The following is a 19,950-nucleotide window of genomic DNA, read 5'->3' as shown; positions in this document are numbered from 1 at the left end:
AAAAGGCCTCAGTATGAACCTTTGTTCAGAACAGCTAGAGTCTTCAGGTAGAAGCTGGTTCCAGCCAGTATAATGACCATTCATATCTGGGAATTGTCAGACAGTAAAGGCATTGGAACTTGAATATAAACAAGTATAGGTTGTATCCTTTTAAGGTTAAAAAGTAGGCTTAGCAGCGTGCTCGTGTCCGGGAAAACCTACACATGCATGGGCCGTAACATTTGAATTAAATTATTTTACACACAGACATAGAGCCAGACGAACTGAGGGCTTCATTGGACTCGGGACACCTTTCATTCAGCAGCCTCAAACTGACAAATTTCTGTCTCCGCTGTATTTCGGCAGTGTTCCGATTGATTAATAATAAAGAAAACTAAAAGGAACTTCGACTTGGTTTTTAATCCACTCTTCTCACTCAGAGGGGTGGTAAATTTACACCACATATACATATATACTACAAATAAACATTTTTTTTTCTATATGTACATCCGAAAAAAATGAATGCTCATCCCAAAAAATGAATAAAAACAAACATTTTCCGTCAATAACAACAGAAAAGGTGTTTTCAGGTGATCAATGCAATCCGTGAGCGCCATCCTGCTATGACCCCATCCACCCCAAATGGGTCGTACCTTATTTGTTTTGAATTAATTGCATCATAATATATATGTTGAAATGCTAACAAAATGTTTGTTTCAAGCTAAAACTATTAGCCTAAGAACATGATATGATACTTTTAGCACTCTATGCCTACAACTACCAGAAAGGACAAGTTGGCTGTTAGCAAGCTAATGTTAGCTATATGTTAGCAAGCTAATGTTAGCTATATGTTAGCAAGCCAAGGCACTTAATACTACTTAGCTTTCTGATTTATCCACATTCTACTACAACACGAGTTACATAGCATCAGATGCTTTATCTTAACTTACAGAAATGTGGTTAGCCTAAAAATGACTTTGGATATATGACTTGGTGACATAATGCACTACATACGGAAGTTCATCTGTATCCACTTTTATCCTCTTAAAAGTTCACTTTTTTGGTTCAGATTTTAAAAACGTATGGGAACTTAAGAACGTATGGGTTCTTTATACTGTTGGTAGTGCATTTCACCACACAGCAGCTTTTAGACATTTTTCTGTTGTTTGCAAACAGAATTGTCAAGGAGGCTCCTTCATTCAATACAAAGTCAATGGAGAGAGATGGACTGTTTTTTACCTCTGTTGGGGGTGGGGCTTAAGTGTGCTCTGTCTCTATTGGGACAAGCTAAATAGTTTCTGGGAAACTAAGTAGTGTGGGAATTGGAACACATCCATGCTTCAATCAACCACCTGTTCTTTCACCCAAACTCTCTATCAAATTGTATCAAAAACTATATTTGAAATATCCCACTGACTGACATATAGAATCAAAAATATAATCTGATTGGAAGATATAAACAGAATGCAATCTCGGCACGGATGAAAAAAAGGCTTTATTTTTCTAACATAAATATGCCACATTTATAATGTGCAATGGAAATATGAGTTTTCTCACTTCTGTGAGTGTGTCTCATAATCAATATATTCCATATGTGTGCTCCTTCCCATCTCTGTATCTGTCCAGGTATCGTAGGGGCTGTCTATGAGGGAATTTAACCTGTGGAGGGTGGTACACTGGAGGCCGGATAAACTCAAACACTGGCTCCTTCATATCTGCAAGGAAGATACAACAGACAGGCTTTGTTATTGTTCCACAAACACATACACACTGGTTTTGTCCTTAAATCTAGAAAGGACAAGACCAAACTTGCACTTTGTTTGTGAACATTAGGGTGACGTACTGAGTGTGCTGTGAAAGGTGTTGGTGACGGATTCATCCCATTGGCTCTGGAAGAAGGCCAAGCCTGCAGGTGTCATGTTGTCCTGGTGCTTTCTGTAGAAATCAACCGTCTTAAATGATCGATCCACCAGAGAATGACTGAGGGAGGAGAGGAGACACATGCTTAGTGTGTAGTTATGTCATTCTTGTGAAACAGGTTACCGTCAGATTTAAGGCCTTTGCCCACAAAGTCTGTATGGACACAGAAATTTGCACACTGTGACACATTGGACAAAAATATGGACTTAATGTCAGAGGCCTTTATGCTTACACACTGGGGCTGGGCGAGATGGACCAAAAGTCATATCCCAATATATTTAGGTTGAATATCAATATACGATGTATATCCCGATATTTTTATTGCAAAATGAGAGCAAATGTTCAGTCAACGTCAAATAAACAAGTAGTTTTATTGAAACCGTTTATTTAAGTGAGCATAAATACTGTATAACAGGAGAACCTTTTTTTTTTTTTTTTTTTTTTTTTTAAATCAAACTCCATAAAGTGCACATTTAAATAAAAAAATAAAAAATCTCAAATAAAAATAGCCTATGACAGAAAATAGGAAATCTGAAAAAAATATATTTATATGAGAAAAGAATAACAAACATTACAAAAGAACTAAATATGACAAACCCTAGTAAGGGCAGCATTTATATAAAAATATAGATATTTTTTTAACTATATCGATATATGCGATATGGTCTAATTCCATATCACATTTAAAAATAAATCGATATAGCTTTTATATCGATATATCGCCCAGCCCTATTACACACAGAGGTGAGTTAAATAAAATGCACATACATAATGCAGGAAGGGGATGTTCTAGAGGCGGCAGAAAGAAAGTAGAGCCTTATTGATAAATTGACTGGCCGAGTATCAGAGATATATCATGATATATCAATATTTACGTATATATGCAGGAATGCAGGAAAAAGATACTTTGGTCATTTAAAAATTGGGAGCCTGACTGATATTCAAGACCGAAGCCGATACTGATCTTAAATTGATCGATAACAGATGTAGTGGCAGATATATATACATTTTTTGAGCTGGAATGAAAATAAACATTTTTTATGTAGTATTGTGCAACGATTTTTTTTACCACTCTGCAAATGTACCCAGAGAGCTACTTTCTCAAACAGAAAACTTAAATTAGATAATATTTGTATTGTGTATTTTTGTTTGTTTTACAAACAAAGTATTACATTTATATATAGACACTATAAATGATAACTGAGAAAATAAAGAATAAATAGCAATAAAATACATAGCTAAAATCACACCAAGCTACATTTTTTGCATTATATATTGTGTAAAAAAAGTTTTCATAACAGCATGTATCAGACAGCATATACACCGATACCGATTGATTGATATCGACAGGCCAATATTGGCCGATAAAATCTGTCAACTCATATCTGTCGGGCTCTTTTAAAAATGTTGTTATAAAACAGTCTGTCCAGCAGGCAGAGTCACTGTGGCAAATTATAGCTGTAGTAAAGAAATGTTGATATATCAGCCGAACATTAACGTAACAATAAGTGTGATGTATATCCACTTAACTCTTGGGCTATTTTGTCCATTTCTGAATCATTTTCATTCTGCCTGTATACTTAAAAATATACTTAAAAAATGTTTAAATGCCATGTTGGTTTTTTCAGCACAACCTCACCTATATGACCTGATAATAATTGATTTTATATTCTGACTTACTGGATCAACATTTTGAACCAAAAAGAAACAAAAAAAACCCCAACATAAATGTGATCTTGTGATTGTGTGTGATCCTGTCATCCAACTCTGGTTTTTATTCTAGTGGGACTCTATTTTATTTGTGTCTTGTGTGTTTAGCGAAACAATTTTGGTCATTTTGTGTATTTTTTAGTCATTTTGTGTCTCTGTAAGTAATTTTGTGTCTTTTTTTAGTCATTTTGTGTCTTTTTTGTCATCTTGTGTCTATTTAGGTCCTTTAGTCCAACATAAAATGTGATTTTTAATCTTTTTTTTTTTACTTCCAAAACACTATCATGCTCAATAAAGAATTTTAAATGTTGCAAATGTGAACAAAGGTTGTAAATATAACATATAAGAGGGTTACATCCAGTTCTATCATTTTAAACTAAATATATTTGAGCTTGTCTCCAGTTTTACTTGGTATATCATTATCAAACTGAAACTGGCCTCATGGAGTTTACAGCCAGAACTTTAGAGGTAAATTTACAGTAGGGCTCCACGCTGCTTTGTTTTCTAGTCTGGATGTCATGAAGAAGTCTGGATTTGGAGCTTTTGGTGACTCCAGAGGGTTAAGAACTGCATGTCCTGTCCAGTCTATAGGAACGTTATCTTAGCCTCCAGTGATTATAGAGCTATTCATCCTTCAGTAAGTTACTCCTCTTTTCAAAGTCTTTCCAAAAAAAAATAAAAATGTGTGTGTATATCCACTGCTACATAATATACACACACATTTATTTTTAATTATTTTTTGAATTGCAAGTTTTAAAATGTTTATATTCATATTCTATGAAAAAAATAATGTCAACTTTTGGAATTAAAAAATGCTTATATTTATTATTTTTTGTTGGTGTCACATTATTTATAATATAATGGTGATGAATGCAAGTTTGAGGGGCCCCCTGTGACTTTTTGCCTCGGGCCCCAACAGACTATATTTTATGTTCAAACTGATGTAAATATACATTCTGAATTCTGATTTTATTGCATTCTGTTTTTATTAACATTTCATACAGCACCACAACTTTTTTGCCATTAAGGTTGTACACAAATTATATTAAGAGTGTCAGCTTCCTGTACTAATGTATGTGTGTAGGGCTGTTCCCACTACCGGGTAATAGCCGGACAATACCCGGAATGAGGCGGGTCTCATTCGCCGAAACGCCCAAAACTTGAACACGAGCAGTCCAAAGCTGACTTTTGTCTGGACTCTTTTAGTCCCTGTTGAAGAACAGGGTCTTTTTTCTCTCCTGAAAACAGCCTGGTTACTGATTGGATAGATCGCTAAGTGGGATGTGACATAGTACTCTACACGACAACAACACACGCCATTTGTAAAAGCCGGCAAAGCAGTGTTCCAAACTTAGCGACTTTGTTGCTAAATTTAGCGACTTTTCAGACCCCCTTAGCGACTATTTTTCAAGAAAGCAACTGGAAACAAATCCAGCGACTCCTTCTTACTCTTCTTAACGAGCCGCTAACGAGCTCGTTAAGAAGAGTAAGAAGGAATCGGCCTGTTAAGAAGAGCCGCCGGCAGGGTCTTTTTTCTCCCCTGAAAACAGCCTGGTTACTGATTGGATAGATCGCTAAGCAGGATGTGACGTAGTACTCTACACGACAACAACATACGCCATTTGTAAAAGCCAGCGAGGCAGTGTTCCCAACTTAGCCTTCTTACTCCGCCGTTAGCGGCAGTTAGCTCTGTAGCAGTACAGTGTGTATGTGCTGCTACAGGAGGTGTTCACTTAGTGATCTCTGTTTGTTTACAACAAGCACCGGACACTCTCTACACAGTTAGCGATGCCGTTTATTCACAGTCACTATGTTTATGATAAACGGAGACTCTGTGCATAATTAGCCATGCTGCTTTCAGCTGCTGACGTTGTGCACAGTAAGCGACGGTGGAAACTGGCTTATGTCGTATTGCACCTGCACTAACAACCATTCTGTGGTAACTTCAGGTAACTTTAGGATTTTTTTTTTTTTGTTATTAACTTTTTATTTGAATTCCATGTACAACAGATCTATTCCAAGTACATTCCACTTTACATTCAACATTTTACCCCAAAACCCCCCTCCCTCCCTCCCACTCCTTCCCTCCCTCCTTCACCCACCCCCCTCCCTCCTCCACCCACTCACCACCCAGCAGTGTGCTATTTCATTAAAAGTTCTGTTAGGTCAGATATAAGATTCGTCCATGCTGTAATTGTGCTTGTTTTAGCATTGTTTATCCTTGCTGTTGATAGCTCCAGGTATGCAATGTCCAAGAAGCTTCGAAGCCAGTGAGTTTTTGAGATGTCATGGGGAGGTTTCCAGCGTTGAACAACAATTTTCTTTGCCGCTGTCAGACCTGCCAGCCAAATTTTACGTGTTTTTCCCCCGAGGGAGAGCTGAGAGTCATCATTCAGAAGGTGTATAGCTGGTTCCAGTGGTAACTGTACCCCTGTTAGCGCTGTTATCGTGCTTATTACCTTCTCCCATAAGTCCAAAATCCCTGGACATTCCCATACAACATGTGCAAAAGAGCCAGAGGTTCCCTGGGGGCAAAATGAGCAATATGGGTCTGAAGCTAATCCCATTTTATGTCTAATTCTAGGTGTTAGATATGCTCTGTGACAGAATTTTAGATGTATATATTGATGATTGGGGTTTTTTGATGCTCCAAAAACATTGTCCCAAATCGTGTTCCAGTCTAAGTTTTGCCCCAAATCTGATAAATCCCTCTCCCAGGCTTTCATTCCCGCTGTGGGCATATATTTCTGAGAATTCAGCTTATCATAAATATGTGATACTATAGATCTGGGAGCATTCTGTATCCATTCCAAGATGGGATGGTCTTTTAGTTCTGTCCCCCAGGGAACCCGGTAGGCTTTACAAGCTGATCTTATCCTAAAGTAGAAAAACAGGGAGTTTTTGTTAATACCATATCGCGCTAAGAGATCCTGAAAGTCAAGAATATTATGTGCCCCACTAATATCCTGGAGCGCTTTAATACCCCTACTCTCCCAATCCTTATTAGCAAAAGGTTTTCCTCCTGTTAGCAACTGATTATTGTTCCATAGTGGAGACGATTTGTACCAAACATTTTTAACCTTTATGAATTTTCCAGCTGCTCTGAACACCTGAAGCACATGTGACATAATTGGACCATAATACAAACCACTTTTTTTGGAAGATATACCTACAAGAAGAAAATCCTGCAACCTAGTTGGTGCTATTAGCTGCTGCTCTATACTTTTCCAGGCAGATATTTTGGCATCGTCAAACCAGTAACTAAGACTTTTTAACATAAATGCCCAGTGGTACAGCTTAAAGTTTGGACATGCCAATCCCCCAGCCTTCTTATTACCCTGAAGTGCGGACCACTTTATATTGGGACGCTTGCCATTCCAGACATAGCGTCGCAGTAAAGAGTCTAGTTTTTGCCAGTATCCTGTTGGGGGTGCCAGTGGCAACATCGAACTGATGAAGTTAATGCGGGGCAGGACATTCATTTTAATGACCGCTATTCGTGCAGGGACGGACGCTGGTAGGTGTCTCCACCTGTTTATATCTTCTTCTATCTTTTTCAAAATTAATGAGTAATTTGTTTTAGCCACATCCGATAAAGAGTTACTTATTCTGATCCCCAAGTACGTGACCTCCTTTGAAACCTTAATCTGAGGAGGAAGAGATAATTTGCTTTGGTCTGTATTAATCAGCATAAGTGCTGACTTTGAGAGATTAACTTTGTAACCTGACAAATGTCCAAATCGTTCTAGTACCTTTAAGACATAGGGCAGAGTCTGTTGAACATCTGCCATATAAACTAATGTGTCATCCGCATAAAGCGATATTGAATGTGATGTTGTCCCTATTGTTATGGGGGGAATATGTGTGGAGTTCCTAATTAAATGAGCAAGTGGTTCGATAGATAAGGTGAAGATCAAAGGGGACAAAGGGTCTCCTTGTCTCGTACCACGTCCTATGTCAAACAAGTTTGAAAAGCCTCCTCCCACACAGACCCGGGCAGATGGATTAGTATAAAGTGTCTGAATCATACGTATGAACTTATCACCAAATTTAAATTCTTTCAGGACCCTCCACAAATACGGCCACTCCAGGCGATCGAATGCCTTTTCTGCGTCGAGAAATAATAAACCAGATTCACGTGGGACATCGTGCGATGCACTCAGTATATGCAAAAGCCTGCGGATATTATCAGAGGCTAAACGCCCCTTGATAAATCCCGTTTGATCCGGACTAACTATCTTCCCAATTACTACCTCAAGTCTGCTAGCTAAAACTTTAGAGAATATTTTAAGGTCAGAATTTATCAGAGAGATAGGACGATGGTTGGCGCACTCCAAGGGGTCCTTACCATGCTTAGGTATAACCGTGATCAAGGCTGTATTTAGGTCTCTATGAAAATAACCTTTATCAATGGCATAATTCAATGTCTCTAACCATACTGGTCCAAGTATATCCCAAATTGCCAAATAGAGTTCCACAGGAATACCATCTATACCTGGAGTGCGGCCTTTATTTGTAGCTTTAACAGCTTTAAGTAATTCCTCTAGCGTAATAGGAGAGTCAAGTAACTTTGTGTCCTCTAATGACAATGTAGGAAGTCCTAAATTACTAAAGAACTCTGTAAAGTCGCCTTCTGAGGGGACAGAGCCACATGTATATAGTTTTTCAAAGTATAATTTAAAGGTCTCATTTATTTCTTCTGTTGAGGTCACCAGTCCATGTTTTGCACATTTGATCGCTGGTATAGATCTCCTAGCTTCCTGTTGTTTAAGAGTGAGCGCTAAAAGGTGACTCGGTCTGCTGCCCTCTGCATAATATTTCCTCTTGGTTATATGGATCATATATTCTGCTCTGCCTCTCAGCAAATCATTTAATTCTGCTTGCGTCGATTTGAGTCCATTTTCTTTAATTTCTGAGTAACTTCTTTTGAGGTCATTCTCCAGAACTTTACACTGCTCCTCCAGATTGGTAATCTTTTGCAACCGTGTTTTATGTAGGTGTGAACCAAACCCTATTGCGTTATTTCGTATAAAGCCTTTAATGGTGGCCCAAACCACTGTTACATCTGACACACTATTTCTATTTAACTCTAAAAATTCCGTCAGTTTAACTCTTAGCTGTGTTAAGAATTTGTCATTCTTTAGAAGTGTGGGGTTAAATTTCCACCTAGTTGCTTTATTTTTAATTTTGCCATAATTAAAAGTAGATATAATTGGGTTGTGATCCGATAAGTGTCTGGGTAAAAATTCCACTGAGTGTACAGAGGGCAGCAGGCCAGAGGAAACAAAAATGTAATCTATTCGGGAAAACGTTTTATGTCTTGAAGAAAAGAAAGTGTAATCTTTAATGGTTGGGTTATACACCCTCCACACATCCACTAAATTTAAGTCCTTAATAAAGAGATTAAGTGCTTTTGAGGCCGAGTCCTGGGAGCTTGAGACATTTGAATATGATTTATCAATATTACTATTTAGCGTAGCATTCATGTCTGAACCCACATATAGTTGATAATCACTTAATTTTAATAATTGTGAGGTAACCATGGGAAAAAAATCTGCTTCAAATACAGCTGGAGCATAAATACTAATAAATGCTATCTTTTTACCCTGGATGGAGGTGCAGCAGTAGGCTAGACGACCCCCATTGTCCGAACCAGTTCTTTCAACTGCAACATTAATACCACGTCTCATTAATATCATTGTACCCTTTGAGCGAGAACCATCAGCTGAGGCCACAATAGGTTTGTAAAAGCGGTTTTGAACTCTAGAAACATCACTAGGCTTTAGGTGCGCTTCCTGTAGGAGCGCAATATCTATCTTCTTTCTTCGTAAGAAATCTAAAATCTTTGACCGTTTGTAGGGAGAGTTCATTCCTCTCACATTAAATGATACAACATTTAAGTTCTCCTGCTTGTCTGTTAAACTGCACTTCTGCTGTATATTGGTGGTGGAACCCTGAGCGCCCCCCCTTCCCTTTCCCTTCCCCCCCACCCCCTTATCTTGTAACATCTGTGAGTGTCACTTAGCAATGTCAAGCACTGAACACTAACTGTCCCTCCCCCTCACCTGAGTATCTCAGAAAATAAGGCAGTACTCATAGACAGTCAAACCAGTGACATTAACCCCATTCTCAAAAACAATAACATCTATAAACAGTACCATTAATAACCGAACTTTAACATGGAAGCAGAACTCTCCTCAGCTCTCTAAGAAGCCAGAAGTGATGCCACAGCTCTTCTTATAAACTTTGTTAGAAAGATTGCTGAGCTATTAGCCTAAAACTTCAGCCCACATAACTCAGCCACAGTTTGGCCCTATATAACAATTCAAACGTGGGCATTGTAAAGTGCTTCTCCCAACAGGGTGATCTGACTCTACACACAAACTGTTAACTTGCCCGCGTCTGTACGAGTGTACATGTCGGCTGTTCGCGGCGCTCAATTCAGCTCAGTCTCATCCTGCGGTGCGCCTGAACTCGGCCCGCGGTCTTCATCCATGTCTCCCGTCACCTCCGCCTTCAGAGCCTCCGTCGCCTCCGCCGCTGAGTTAAACGACATCCGTCTCCCCTTGAAATTCACTCTCAGGATCGCCGGGTATAGAAGAAAGGAGTCGATCCCTCTCTGTCGCAGCTTAGCGCGGATGCTTCTATATTCCTGCCGCTCCTGTGTTGTACCTGGGCTGTAATCAGCGAAGAACTGCAGCCGGGTGCCGTCGGGGAGCGTAGGATTAGCCTTCCTCGCACCCTCGAGGACCGCCTGCCGGTCGGTGTATCTCAGGAGCCTGAAGATCATGGTCCGCGGTCTCGATGTGTGTCGAGAAGATACGATGTGCTCTGTCGATTTCAATCCGGCCGCCCTGGGAGCCCCCGAGCGTAGGAATCCACTTTGGTAGCATCTTCTGTAGGTAGCCTCTCGGGTCGTCACCCTCCGCGCCGGTCGGTAAGTTTACTAGACGCACATTATTCCTCCGGGATCTGTCTTCCAGATCATTTAGCTTCTTTCGTAGCTTTGTCATCTCCGTGATGCAGGATTTAGTGTCTTTTTCGTTTTTATGTAAGCTAGTCTGGATGCCGTCTATTTTGTTGAAGACGGTGTTGAATTTCTTAGCATGGATGTCAGCTTGCTCTTTTAACGACCGTAATATGTCGCCATTCTCTGCCATATGCTTCTGTATCGGTTCCAGAGCTTTTTCCAAGGACACCTCTAGCTTGTGTGCTACCGTCTCTTGCAAAGTTTTCATCTCGGCAGCCAACGTTAGCTTGATTAGCTTAGCCACATCCTCTGGTGGATCGCTAGTTTGGTTTCGTCGGTTGGCATCTTGTTTCTTGGCGGGGGTTGGATTATTCTTTGAGGCCATGTCTCTCGTAACGTCGTCAATCAGATTTACAGTATATTAAGACTGTTTCTGAGCCCAGAAAAGCATGTAAAAGGAGGGTTGTAGGTCTGTGCTCAGTGCCGTGCTGCCATCTTGCCTCGTGCCTCACCGGAAGCCCCAACTTTAGGATTTTTAAACATAATTTTGATAATCACCTCAGTGTCTTAGATTAGCAACGTTAGCTAGTCACTCGGTATAGCACCAAAGCACGAACATTAGGGCTGTTTCCACTACTGGACAATACCCGGAATGAGGCGGGTCTCACTTGCCGAAACGGCCCTAATTTGAATAGGAGTAGTCCGGAGCCGGCTTTTGTCGGGACTTTGCTAGTCCCTGTTGAAGGGCAGGGTCTTTTTTCTCCCCTGAAAACAGCCTGGTTACTGATTGGATAGATCGCTAAGCAGGATGTGACATAGTACTCTACAGGACAACAACACACGCCATTTGTAAAAGCCGGCGAGGCAGTGTTCCCAAATTAGTCTTCTTACTCTTCTTAACGAGCCTGTTAGGAAGAGCTGCCGTTAGCGGCAGTTAGCTACAGTTAGCTCTGTAGCAGTACAGTTTGTATGTGCTGCTGCTACAGGAGGTGTTCACTTAGCGATCTCTGTTTGTTTACAACAAGCACCAGACACTCTGTGCACAGTTAGCGATGCCGTTAATTCACAATCACTATGTTTATGATCAGCAGAGACTCTGTGCATAATTAGCCATGCTGCTTTCAGCTGCTGACGTTGTGCACAGTAAGCGACGGTGGAAACTGGCTTATGTCGTATTGCACCTGCACTAACAACCATTCTGTGGTAACTTCACCATAACCCTATCGGGAAGTTGGGCAGGTGGGCATTGGGAGGGTATGGGGTTATTGTTGGGGTGTTCTTTACCTTTTTGATAGGTTTTATTTCACCAAGCAGATGCCATGCTACTACTACCGAAAAACGAATAACAAGATCGGGGAAAAAAATAAATAAATCAGCTTCCTGTGTGTGTGTGTGTGTGTGTGTGTGTGTGTGTGTGTGTGTGTGTGTGTGTGTGTGTGTAGTGTATTGCTCACCATGGGGACGGCCTGACATCCTCCTGGAAGTTGATGGGTCCCTCCTGCTTGAAGAGGACATAAATATAACGGTGAAAGCCAGTTCCTCTGGCAGGGAAGGGGGGCAGGTAGTGACACAGCTCCTCTCCAGCCTGCACGGATCCACCTGGTATGTTCCCTCTACAGAAACACAAATCATTCAACGCTGTAGTGGTTAATGTTTCTTAAAATTGCATTCATTCCTTCATCCTCATTAAACATCCAATTAATTATTTTCTTACACTCCTAATGTGCACCGAAAGGTTAAAGTTGTTGTTTTTTGTAATTTCTTTTTTATTGACATCCAGAATCAGATATCCAGATATTTACAATGTATACCTCATGTGAGCATAATTCTTGCATCTGTTGTCTGCCATAAATGCTGAAATAATATTTTAGTTTATATTCAAGTAATGAGAAGAAAAACAAAACAACCATAACAACAACAACAACTAAATTAAACAAAAAAACTGTATGGGTAGGGAGTGATCTTTCTCATCTTAGCCACTGGTTTGTGAAAATAAAATCTGGCCTATGAGGCGTGACATATTCGACCCAGTTTTCCCAGTATGATGTGAATTTCTCCAATTTGTGATTAACAAATGCTGTTACCTTCTCCATTTTATAAATGTCCATTGTAATATCCATCTATATATTTAAGGTTGGGCTCTTCTGTGATAACCATTTCCTGGTAATACTTTTTTTACAGGCCACTTGCAGGATACTTATTAGATGTTTATCTCTTTTCAGCCAAGTTGTTGTTTTTTACTGTTCAATATAAAAAACGCACAAGTACTCACACCAGCCAGTGGACGTATTCTGCCTCATTATCCAGAAGATGCTCATCTGAAAAAGAAAATACATTTTTTTAGGTGGACCATAAATGCTGGGAATCCATCGCTTGTCTGTGTTGATTCATTCCTAAGAGGCAGTATAGAGAGTTGCTTATTATCACAATCGATTGGCTTCCTGTGATAACTGACCTGGACTGGTGAGCAAAAGAGTCCACAGGGAGCCTTCTTCTGCATCAAAGCTGATCTGAGGGACAGATGCTGCCTAGAGTAGAAAAGTAGCAGGAAAGTGAATACAATTTTAAAAAATAAAATACAAATTTTCTGGAGAAGGCAGAAAAGAAAAGAGAGCCCGATTGATACTTGCTTATCAGAGATATATCATGATATATCAATAATTCCATACATATGTATATTTTTTTCTGAATAGAATGCAGGAAAAAGAATCTAAAAATTTTGTCATAACAGTCTGTCATAAAGAAATGTTGACATATCAGCCAAAATATCGATATGGACCACTTACACAATGTAGTGTGATGTATTTCTGTTTTAAGAAATGCACGTCACTTTACTTCCTGTAACGTTATCTTAGCCTCCAGTTATCACATTACAGAGCTATTTATCCTTAAGTTAGTCATTCACTTTTTACAGTTAGCTTCATACATATAGTATTTACCATTTGTTTGATATAACGTGTTTCTAGGATTTTTAAACATAATTTTGATAATCACCTCAGTGTCTTAGATTCGCAATGTTAGCTAGTCACTCGGTATAGCACCAGCGCACGAACATTAGGGCTGTTTCCACTATTGGACAATACTAGGAATGAGGCGGGTCTCACTCGCCGAAACGGCCCTAATTTGAATAGGAGTAGTCCGGAGCCGGCTTTTGACGGGACTTTGTTAGTCCCTGTTGAAGAGCAGGGTCTTTTTTCTCCCCTGAAAACAGCCTGGTTACTGATTGGATAGATCGCTAAGCAGGATGTGACATAGTACTCTACAGGACAACAACACACGCCATTTGTAAAAGCCAGCGAGGCAGTGTTCCCAAATTAGCCTTCTTACTCTTCTTAACGAGACTGTTAGGAAGAGCTGCCGTTAGCGGCAGTTAGCTCTGTAGCAGTACAGTGTGTATGTGCTAACAGGCTAACAGTTAGCTCTGTAGCAGTACAGTGTGTATGTGCTGCTGCTACAGGAGGTATTCACTTAGCGATCTCTGTTTGTTTACAACAAGCCCCAGACACTCTGTGTACAATTAGCATGCCTTTAATTCACAATCACTATGTTTATGATCAGTGGAGACTCTGTGCATAACTAGCCATGCTGCTTTCAGCTGCTGACGTTGTGCACAGTTCGCGACGGTGAAAACCATACCTCACCTCCAGAGTCTCTAAATCCCTCTGGGGGCTAACTTGTAATGGAAACACACAGAGTGAGTGGACTTTTGAGAGGGTGTGGCCTGAGACTTTCCCGGTGGCCACTTTCCCCCCTAGTGGAAACACGGCTGTTGGCCTATTTTCACAGCCTAGTTAACGGTAGGTTGCTCCGGCTCAGCATCAGTTAGAAAGGAAATCTCACAAAGGAGAAATAAAAAAATTATGAAAAGCAAAGATGGGCTGAAGAGCTAAATTCCAAAAAGCTAAACACACACTCCTCATATTAAATAAACAGTAATTACTATATGTATAAAGCTAACTGTGAAAAGTAAAATAACTGTGATCACTGGATGCTAAGATAACGTCTCTGTATATAAAATGACGTGTAGTTCGTAAAATGGTAATACGTCACACTGCATTGTGCAAGTGGTCCATTAGAATTTTTGTACTCCCTAATATTTGTATTGAGCCTGACAGATATATCTGACAGCTAATATTTGCCTTTCAAAGATGTATGGTGACATATACAGTCATGGAAAAATGACTAGACCATTGTATTCTTCAATCTCTTGCCTGGTTCAACTAAAGGTACATTTGTTTAGACAAATATAATGATAAACAAAAATAGCTCATACAAGTTTAATTTAAGAGCTAATATCTAGACATTTTAATGATAATACTTTTTTCCATGACTGCATGTATCCTAATTTTTTTCCAACAAACTTTTTTTTCTGAATGCAGGAAAAAGATACATTGGAAATTTTAATTTTTATCACAGTTTTAATTGTGTCATAATACAGTTTGTCCATTAGAGCGCGCTCCAACATTACTATGGCAGCTCTTAACCATGTCAACCCTATAGTGTCATTCAACACAGGGGCACAGCACCGGTCTAAAACAAAATCCAGAATCCGTCCGGCTCTAAAACAAAGTTAAACTTCAGGCCTTGACCCTTACAATAGCAATTACAGGCACTGTAAAACTTGCAGTTCTTTTTACGTACTTCTGTTGGTGTCAGCCTATTCCCATAATGCACTTGACCACTTCTGTCCTGGCTATAGAAGATCTGGAGTGGAACTTGAGGTAGAAAATATGCTTTGGGGAAGAGATCTCTGAAGACTCCGTAATGGTCTGCCAGTCTCCTTATATGAGCCGGAGCACAGGTCTTCTGCCAGACTTCATGCACTCGATCCAGAGGGATCTTAACTGTTGGGATAAAGAGAAAAAGTGAAGGTGATTGTAAGGGCCAATAAGGGCCAGTTCATCAATAATAATTTAAGTTAAAAAACAGTTAAAAATTAATGATAATAATTTCATTGTAATTCATGCAATGCTTAGAGTATGTCAGTTTAAAATATACAATTAGTAATGTTTAAAGGGTTAAAAGTGTTTCTATGCTTTAAATTTGACATTGTGATGTCACTATATAGTGGTAACTGTGGTAACTGACTGTGTATCTTAAGTTTCATTTTTAGTCAGAACATGGTGGAAGCAACACAGTCTTTTGACCGTGCGTCAGACTTGTAATTAACTTTGTTGTTTTTAAGTAAACAATTTACATAGAAATTGTCATGTCTCGTCGCTCGCGTGGAAAAAGAGTGTTTTTATCGACTGACTATAGAAGTGGCGCAGTTAAGAAGGAAGACCAAACGGAGTGCCGCTACAGTGATAATCTCATCACTATATCAAGGATTAAGTACAAACAGTAAACATTCAACTAAACACATCAAGGTGAAATGGGAGAAAGAGCTTAATGTAGGAATTACAGAGTGGAATAAATGTGGAAGATACATCACTCATCCACTAATTCACAAATTTGGAGGGAGTTTGCAGGGGTGGGCAATTAATTTTAGCAAGGGGCCACATGACCAATACCACGAAGGTTGCGGGGGCCGGACCAAAACATTGAACTAAATTCTGCTCAATATTAAATTAATCGCTTTATAAAATACAGTAAATTATTTGAGCTGCTACTGAGAAGATATACAGAACAGATTACATGTTATGATAAGACTGTTAATGTGGAGTAAATCAAATATAGCAGTAAAAAGTAGTAAATACATCAATCACTATATCACTTTTCCATTTATTTTAAACACAACTGTAAATGACCTTTAGCAAGGTTCCTATTGGTGTTTTTGTATTATATAGCTTGTTTGTACATTTTCTAGGTGTTTTACAATGTTGTGATGCTTTTATTTTGAAAAGGTGTCGTCCAGTGTGAAACGGGTGCTTTAATTTTGAAAGGTAGTGACAGGAAATAACAGGTGTAACGGTTAAATGAAAAACGAACAGTAAATAATAAAGAGTGTGTCGTAATTTATAGAATTGATATAAAGTATCAAAAAGGCTTCTATAGCTGGCTGACAGGGACACAAGGTTTGTTAAAGTTTATTTTCTTCTGTCATATAATATTCGTGGCCATATTTGTTGTCTAAACTAATAGTAAAAGTGCTTGTTTGCTCAAGTGCAAATGCTAATGTTTGTTATTGTTTTCACAATGGAGTGGATTCACAAGGTGACCAAGGAATGTCTTATTTTTATTTTCTTGGAGCTACGACTTTAAATAAATCTTGTGAACTATCAGTTAAAGAGTCGACCGTCATTCAGCCAGGAATGCTACTAAACATACATTCAAACCACAAAAACAATACAGAGCATGTGTGTTATGCAGTAAACCAGTAATTTATTAACTTTATGCAAAAAGCAATATATGTTTTAAGGAACCCAACATCAGGCATATATACGTAAACCGCCTTCAAAATAAAAGCACTGCGCTTGTATTGATTTCTAATTTCTGGGTAACCTTAAGCGGGCCGGACACGGACAGCCAACGGGCCGGATGTGGAGATGTGGTGTTACAGCAAATATTAAGGTATGGAGTGCCTGACACTTGTTTAGTGCTTTATTCATATAAATTCACAGAAGAGATTGATATCACACATGATGAATATTTGATCAAAGTGCTGCTGGTGGCAGGCAAGAAAGCCATCACTAGGAACTGGGGAAAGGAAACACCACTAACGAAGAATCAATGGATAACAATTGTGGAAGAAACCTTTTTAAAATGGAAAAATTGACACATATATTGCGGCTGCAGGAAGCACAACTGGACAGGAATTGGGAAAAATGAGCCCTATACACGATACTAGACTGGAATAATAATTACAGATATACCATTATAAAAGATTGTAAGAAAAGTGTGCACTCCCCAGGCAGCTTTGTGTTTGGTTTGCTTGTATTTGTTGTTATTTGCAAAAATGTATCAATAAAAACTTAAGTCACAAAAAAAAAAGCCAATAAGGTGAGTGTATGTGAGCTTACAAGTGCGCAGACGAAAAGCCCTCTCCAGCTCAGGGTTGTTCTTGTTGGCTTTTACCACCTGCTTCCTCTCCCTCACCTCTTTGATCCTGCTGGTTCGATAGGATGAAAGGCCAATGTTCACTTTCTCTTCACCTGCAACAACACGAGAGTCGGTTAAACTGGAAAATTTTAAAGGTTTCACCAGTGACAAAATACAATTCTTGACCAATTTTGCCATGACATGTTCACAATCACTGTCAACAATAGCATCTTCCTTTATTTCTCACCATGCTCAGGATCAGCTTTATCCACGTGGGCCTTGTAGGTCTTCCACCAGGCAGGTTTGTACCTCGCCTCCTGGGCTTGTCTAAAGTAGCGATTGTAGCTGCGATACTTCTCTAATGACTCCAGGTCTACATTTTGATACTCCTCATTTGGCATTGGACCCAAAGGCGGGGTCCGTTTGCACAGGAATGCTGTTCAGAGAAACAATCCCAACAGTAAGTTAGTTAGTTAGTTAGTTACATGGTACTTGATTCACCATTCTTGTAGGGCTGGGCGATATGGCCAAAATCTTCTATCCTGATATAGGAAATTTCATATCTCAATAATGATCACAATGCAGCATATATTTTGGTTATTCGTTATTAAATTGTATATGCGGTAAAGTCTTTTTTGTATGCTCCATAGTGTTAGCTCTATGGTTCACTACAGATTTGCAAGGATCAGAGCATAAATCGCAATCTTGCCATAATGCAATTCGGCCTCTGGTTTTTGACACTGCGAAAGAAACATAATAGAAAAATATATACATTTTTATATTCCTTTGGTGATATATATATTGTCATATTGCCCAGCCCTAATGCTTGTTATTATCATATTAGACAATGTAATTTTGTATTGAGATATCTAAAAAAAAATCATATTATTATTCCAATGAAAGACGATAAATTATGGTATTGAATTATTGTCCAGCCCTACTTTCATGTTTAGATCTCCTTTTGTTTGTTTCGTTTGTTTCAAAACAATGGTGGGGCAGGCTGATATGGCCAAAATCCTCTATCCCAGTATAGTTCATAACTTGATAACATTATGTTATAGAAAAGATATAGAAATTAGATCCGATACCATTTTTTCCCTCCCGATACCGATTCCGATACTTGTGCTGTGGGTATCGGCTGATACCGAGTACCGATCCGATACCAGTATGTTATAAAAAAATATCATCCTACACCCGCATGACTGTGATATGATTATCATTGTGGTAAGGCCTGGCTCAGGTTAAACCCTTTATAAAACATGAATAAATACAGCAGATTCAAGCCATTTATTTTTTTACATTTATTTTTAAATAAAACAGTAGCCCTATACAAAACAGTAGTGCAACAGCAACTTAAATAAATAAATCTAGGAATATATTTAAATTAAAGTGCAGGCCATATAGACCATATATCGATATAGTTAAATTTTTTTCTCTTTCTTTATATATAAATGCTGCCTATACTAGGGTTTGTCATATTTAGTTTGTTTGTAATGTTTGTTATTCTTTTCTCATATAAATATATTGATTCCAGAAAAAGATTGGCCTATTTTATTTCATAGGCTATTTTTATTCATGATTTTTTATTTATTTAAATGTGCACTTTATGAAGCCTTGATTTGGGGAAAAAAATTTACTCCTGTTGTTATTGCTATACAGTATTTATGTTCACTTAAATAAACGGTTTTAATAAAACTACTTGTGACACGTCATATTTGGCTTTGACTGAACATTTGCCCTCACTTTGCGAGAAAAATATCAGGATATATATTGTATATCGATATTCAGCCTAAACATATTGGGACTTTTGGTTCATAACGCCCAGCCCTACTCTAAAGTACCAGTATGTGTACTTAGTGCTTGATTTACTCAGATATATTCAACCACCTCTGCAGTCACTACTGACTCTATTTCTGTTCTTCAGCTGTCTCTAGTATCTTGTTTTATAAGAAATGTTTACATTATGCCAAGTTAACATCCGAATTGTCACATTTTTATGACATGATGTGACTTTGTCCACAGAGAAAGAGAGCATGGAATGCGGTCTGCTTCAGATAACCTGGAGAAATACATGCAACACTGAACTCCGGGCAAGGTCTTCCTAAACCTTAATACAACATAATTCAACAATGTCGTTACAGTACCTGTTGTGACGAATGTCCTCGCATTATTGACCCCTAAATCTGTCCTGGCTCGCAAGGCAGCAGCGCAAGCAGGACGCAGCGCCATCTTCAAGTGTGGTTCTTTTCGGCTTTTGAGTTTTATTGGAGGTTGGCAGACCGACAGGAGCATTACCGCCACCTACTGGACTGGAGTGTAAAATAAGGAGAAAAAATAATAATACTAATAATAAAAATAAATTAATAAATAAATAAAAAAATGTAAATAAC

The 19,950-nt window shown here is 38.9% G+C and overlaps 1 protein-coding gene across 1 annotated transcript; it reads right to left on the bottom strand.

Annotated features, from left to right (window-relative positions):
- Positions 1-1,245: 1,245 nt before the first annotated feature.
- On the bottom strand, positions 1,246-19,838 carry mrpl38 (mitochondrial ribosomal protein L38). The gene is made up of 9 exons (XM_059325417.1): positions 19,705-19,838; positions 17,808-17,996; positions 17,542-17,673; positions 15,221-15,423; positions 13,035-13,107; positions 12,852-12,897; positions 12,034-12,192; positions 1,823-1,959; positions 1,246-1,694 (listed from the first exon to the last, which is right to left on the bottom strand). Exons 1-9 carry the CDS (start codon positions 19,787-19,789, stop codon positions 1,558-1,560), a joined length of 1,161 nt encoding a protein of 386 aa, XP_059181400.1. The 5' UTR covers positions 19,790-19,838; the 3' UTR covers positions 1,246-1,557.
- Between the last annotated feature and the right edge of the window lie 112 nt (positions 19,839-19,950).

The sequence above is a fragment of the Centropristis striata genome, chromosome 21 (assembly GCF_030273125.1).
Source record: "Centropristis striata isolate RG_2023a ecotype Rhode Island chromosome 21, C.striata_1.0, whole genome shotgun sequence".
Taxonomy (NCBI): domain Eukaryota; kingdom Metazoa; phylum Chordata; class Actinopteri; order Perciformes; family Serranidae; genus Centropristis; species Centropristis striata.
Note: the sequence above shows the minus strand (reverse complement) of the source record. Positions and strands in the feature narration are given on the sequence as shown.

Coding starts and splice junctions, on each gene's coding strand:
- mrpl38 (XM_059325417.1), bottom strand. CDS start 19,789: ATGGCGCTGCGTCCTGCTTGCGCTGCTGCCTTGCGAGCCAGGACAGAT. Junction 15,424..17,541: donor GGCTTTTCGTCTGCGCACTT/GTAAGCTCACAT, acceptor TTATCCCAACAG/TTAAGATCCCTCTGGATCGA. Junction 1,960..12,033: donor GATGTCAGGCCGTCCCCATG/GTGAGCAATACA, acceptor CTCCTCCCTCAG/TCATTCTCTGGTGGATCGAT.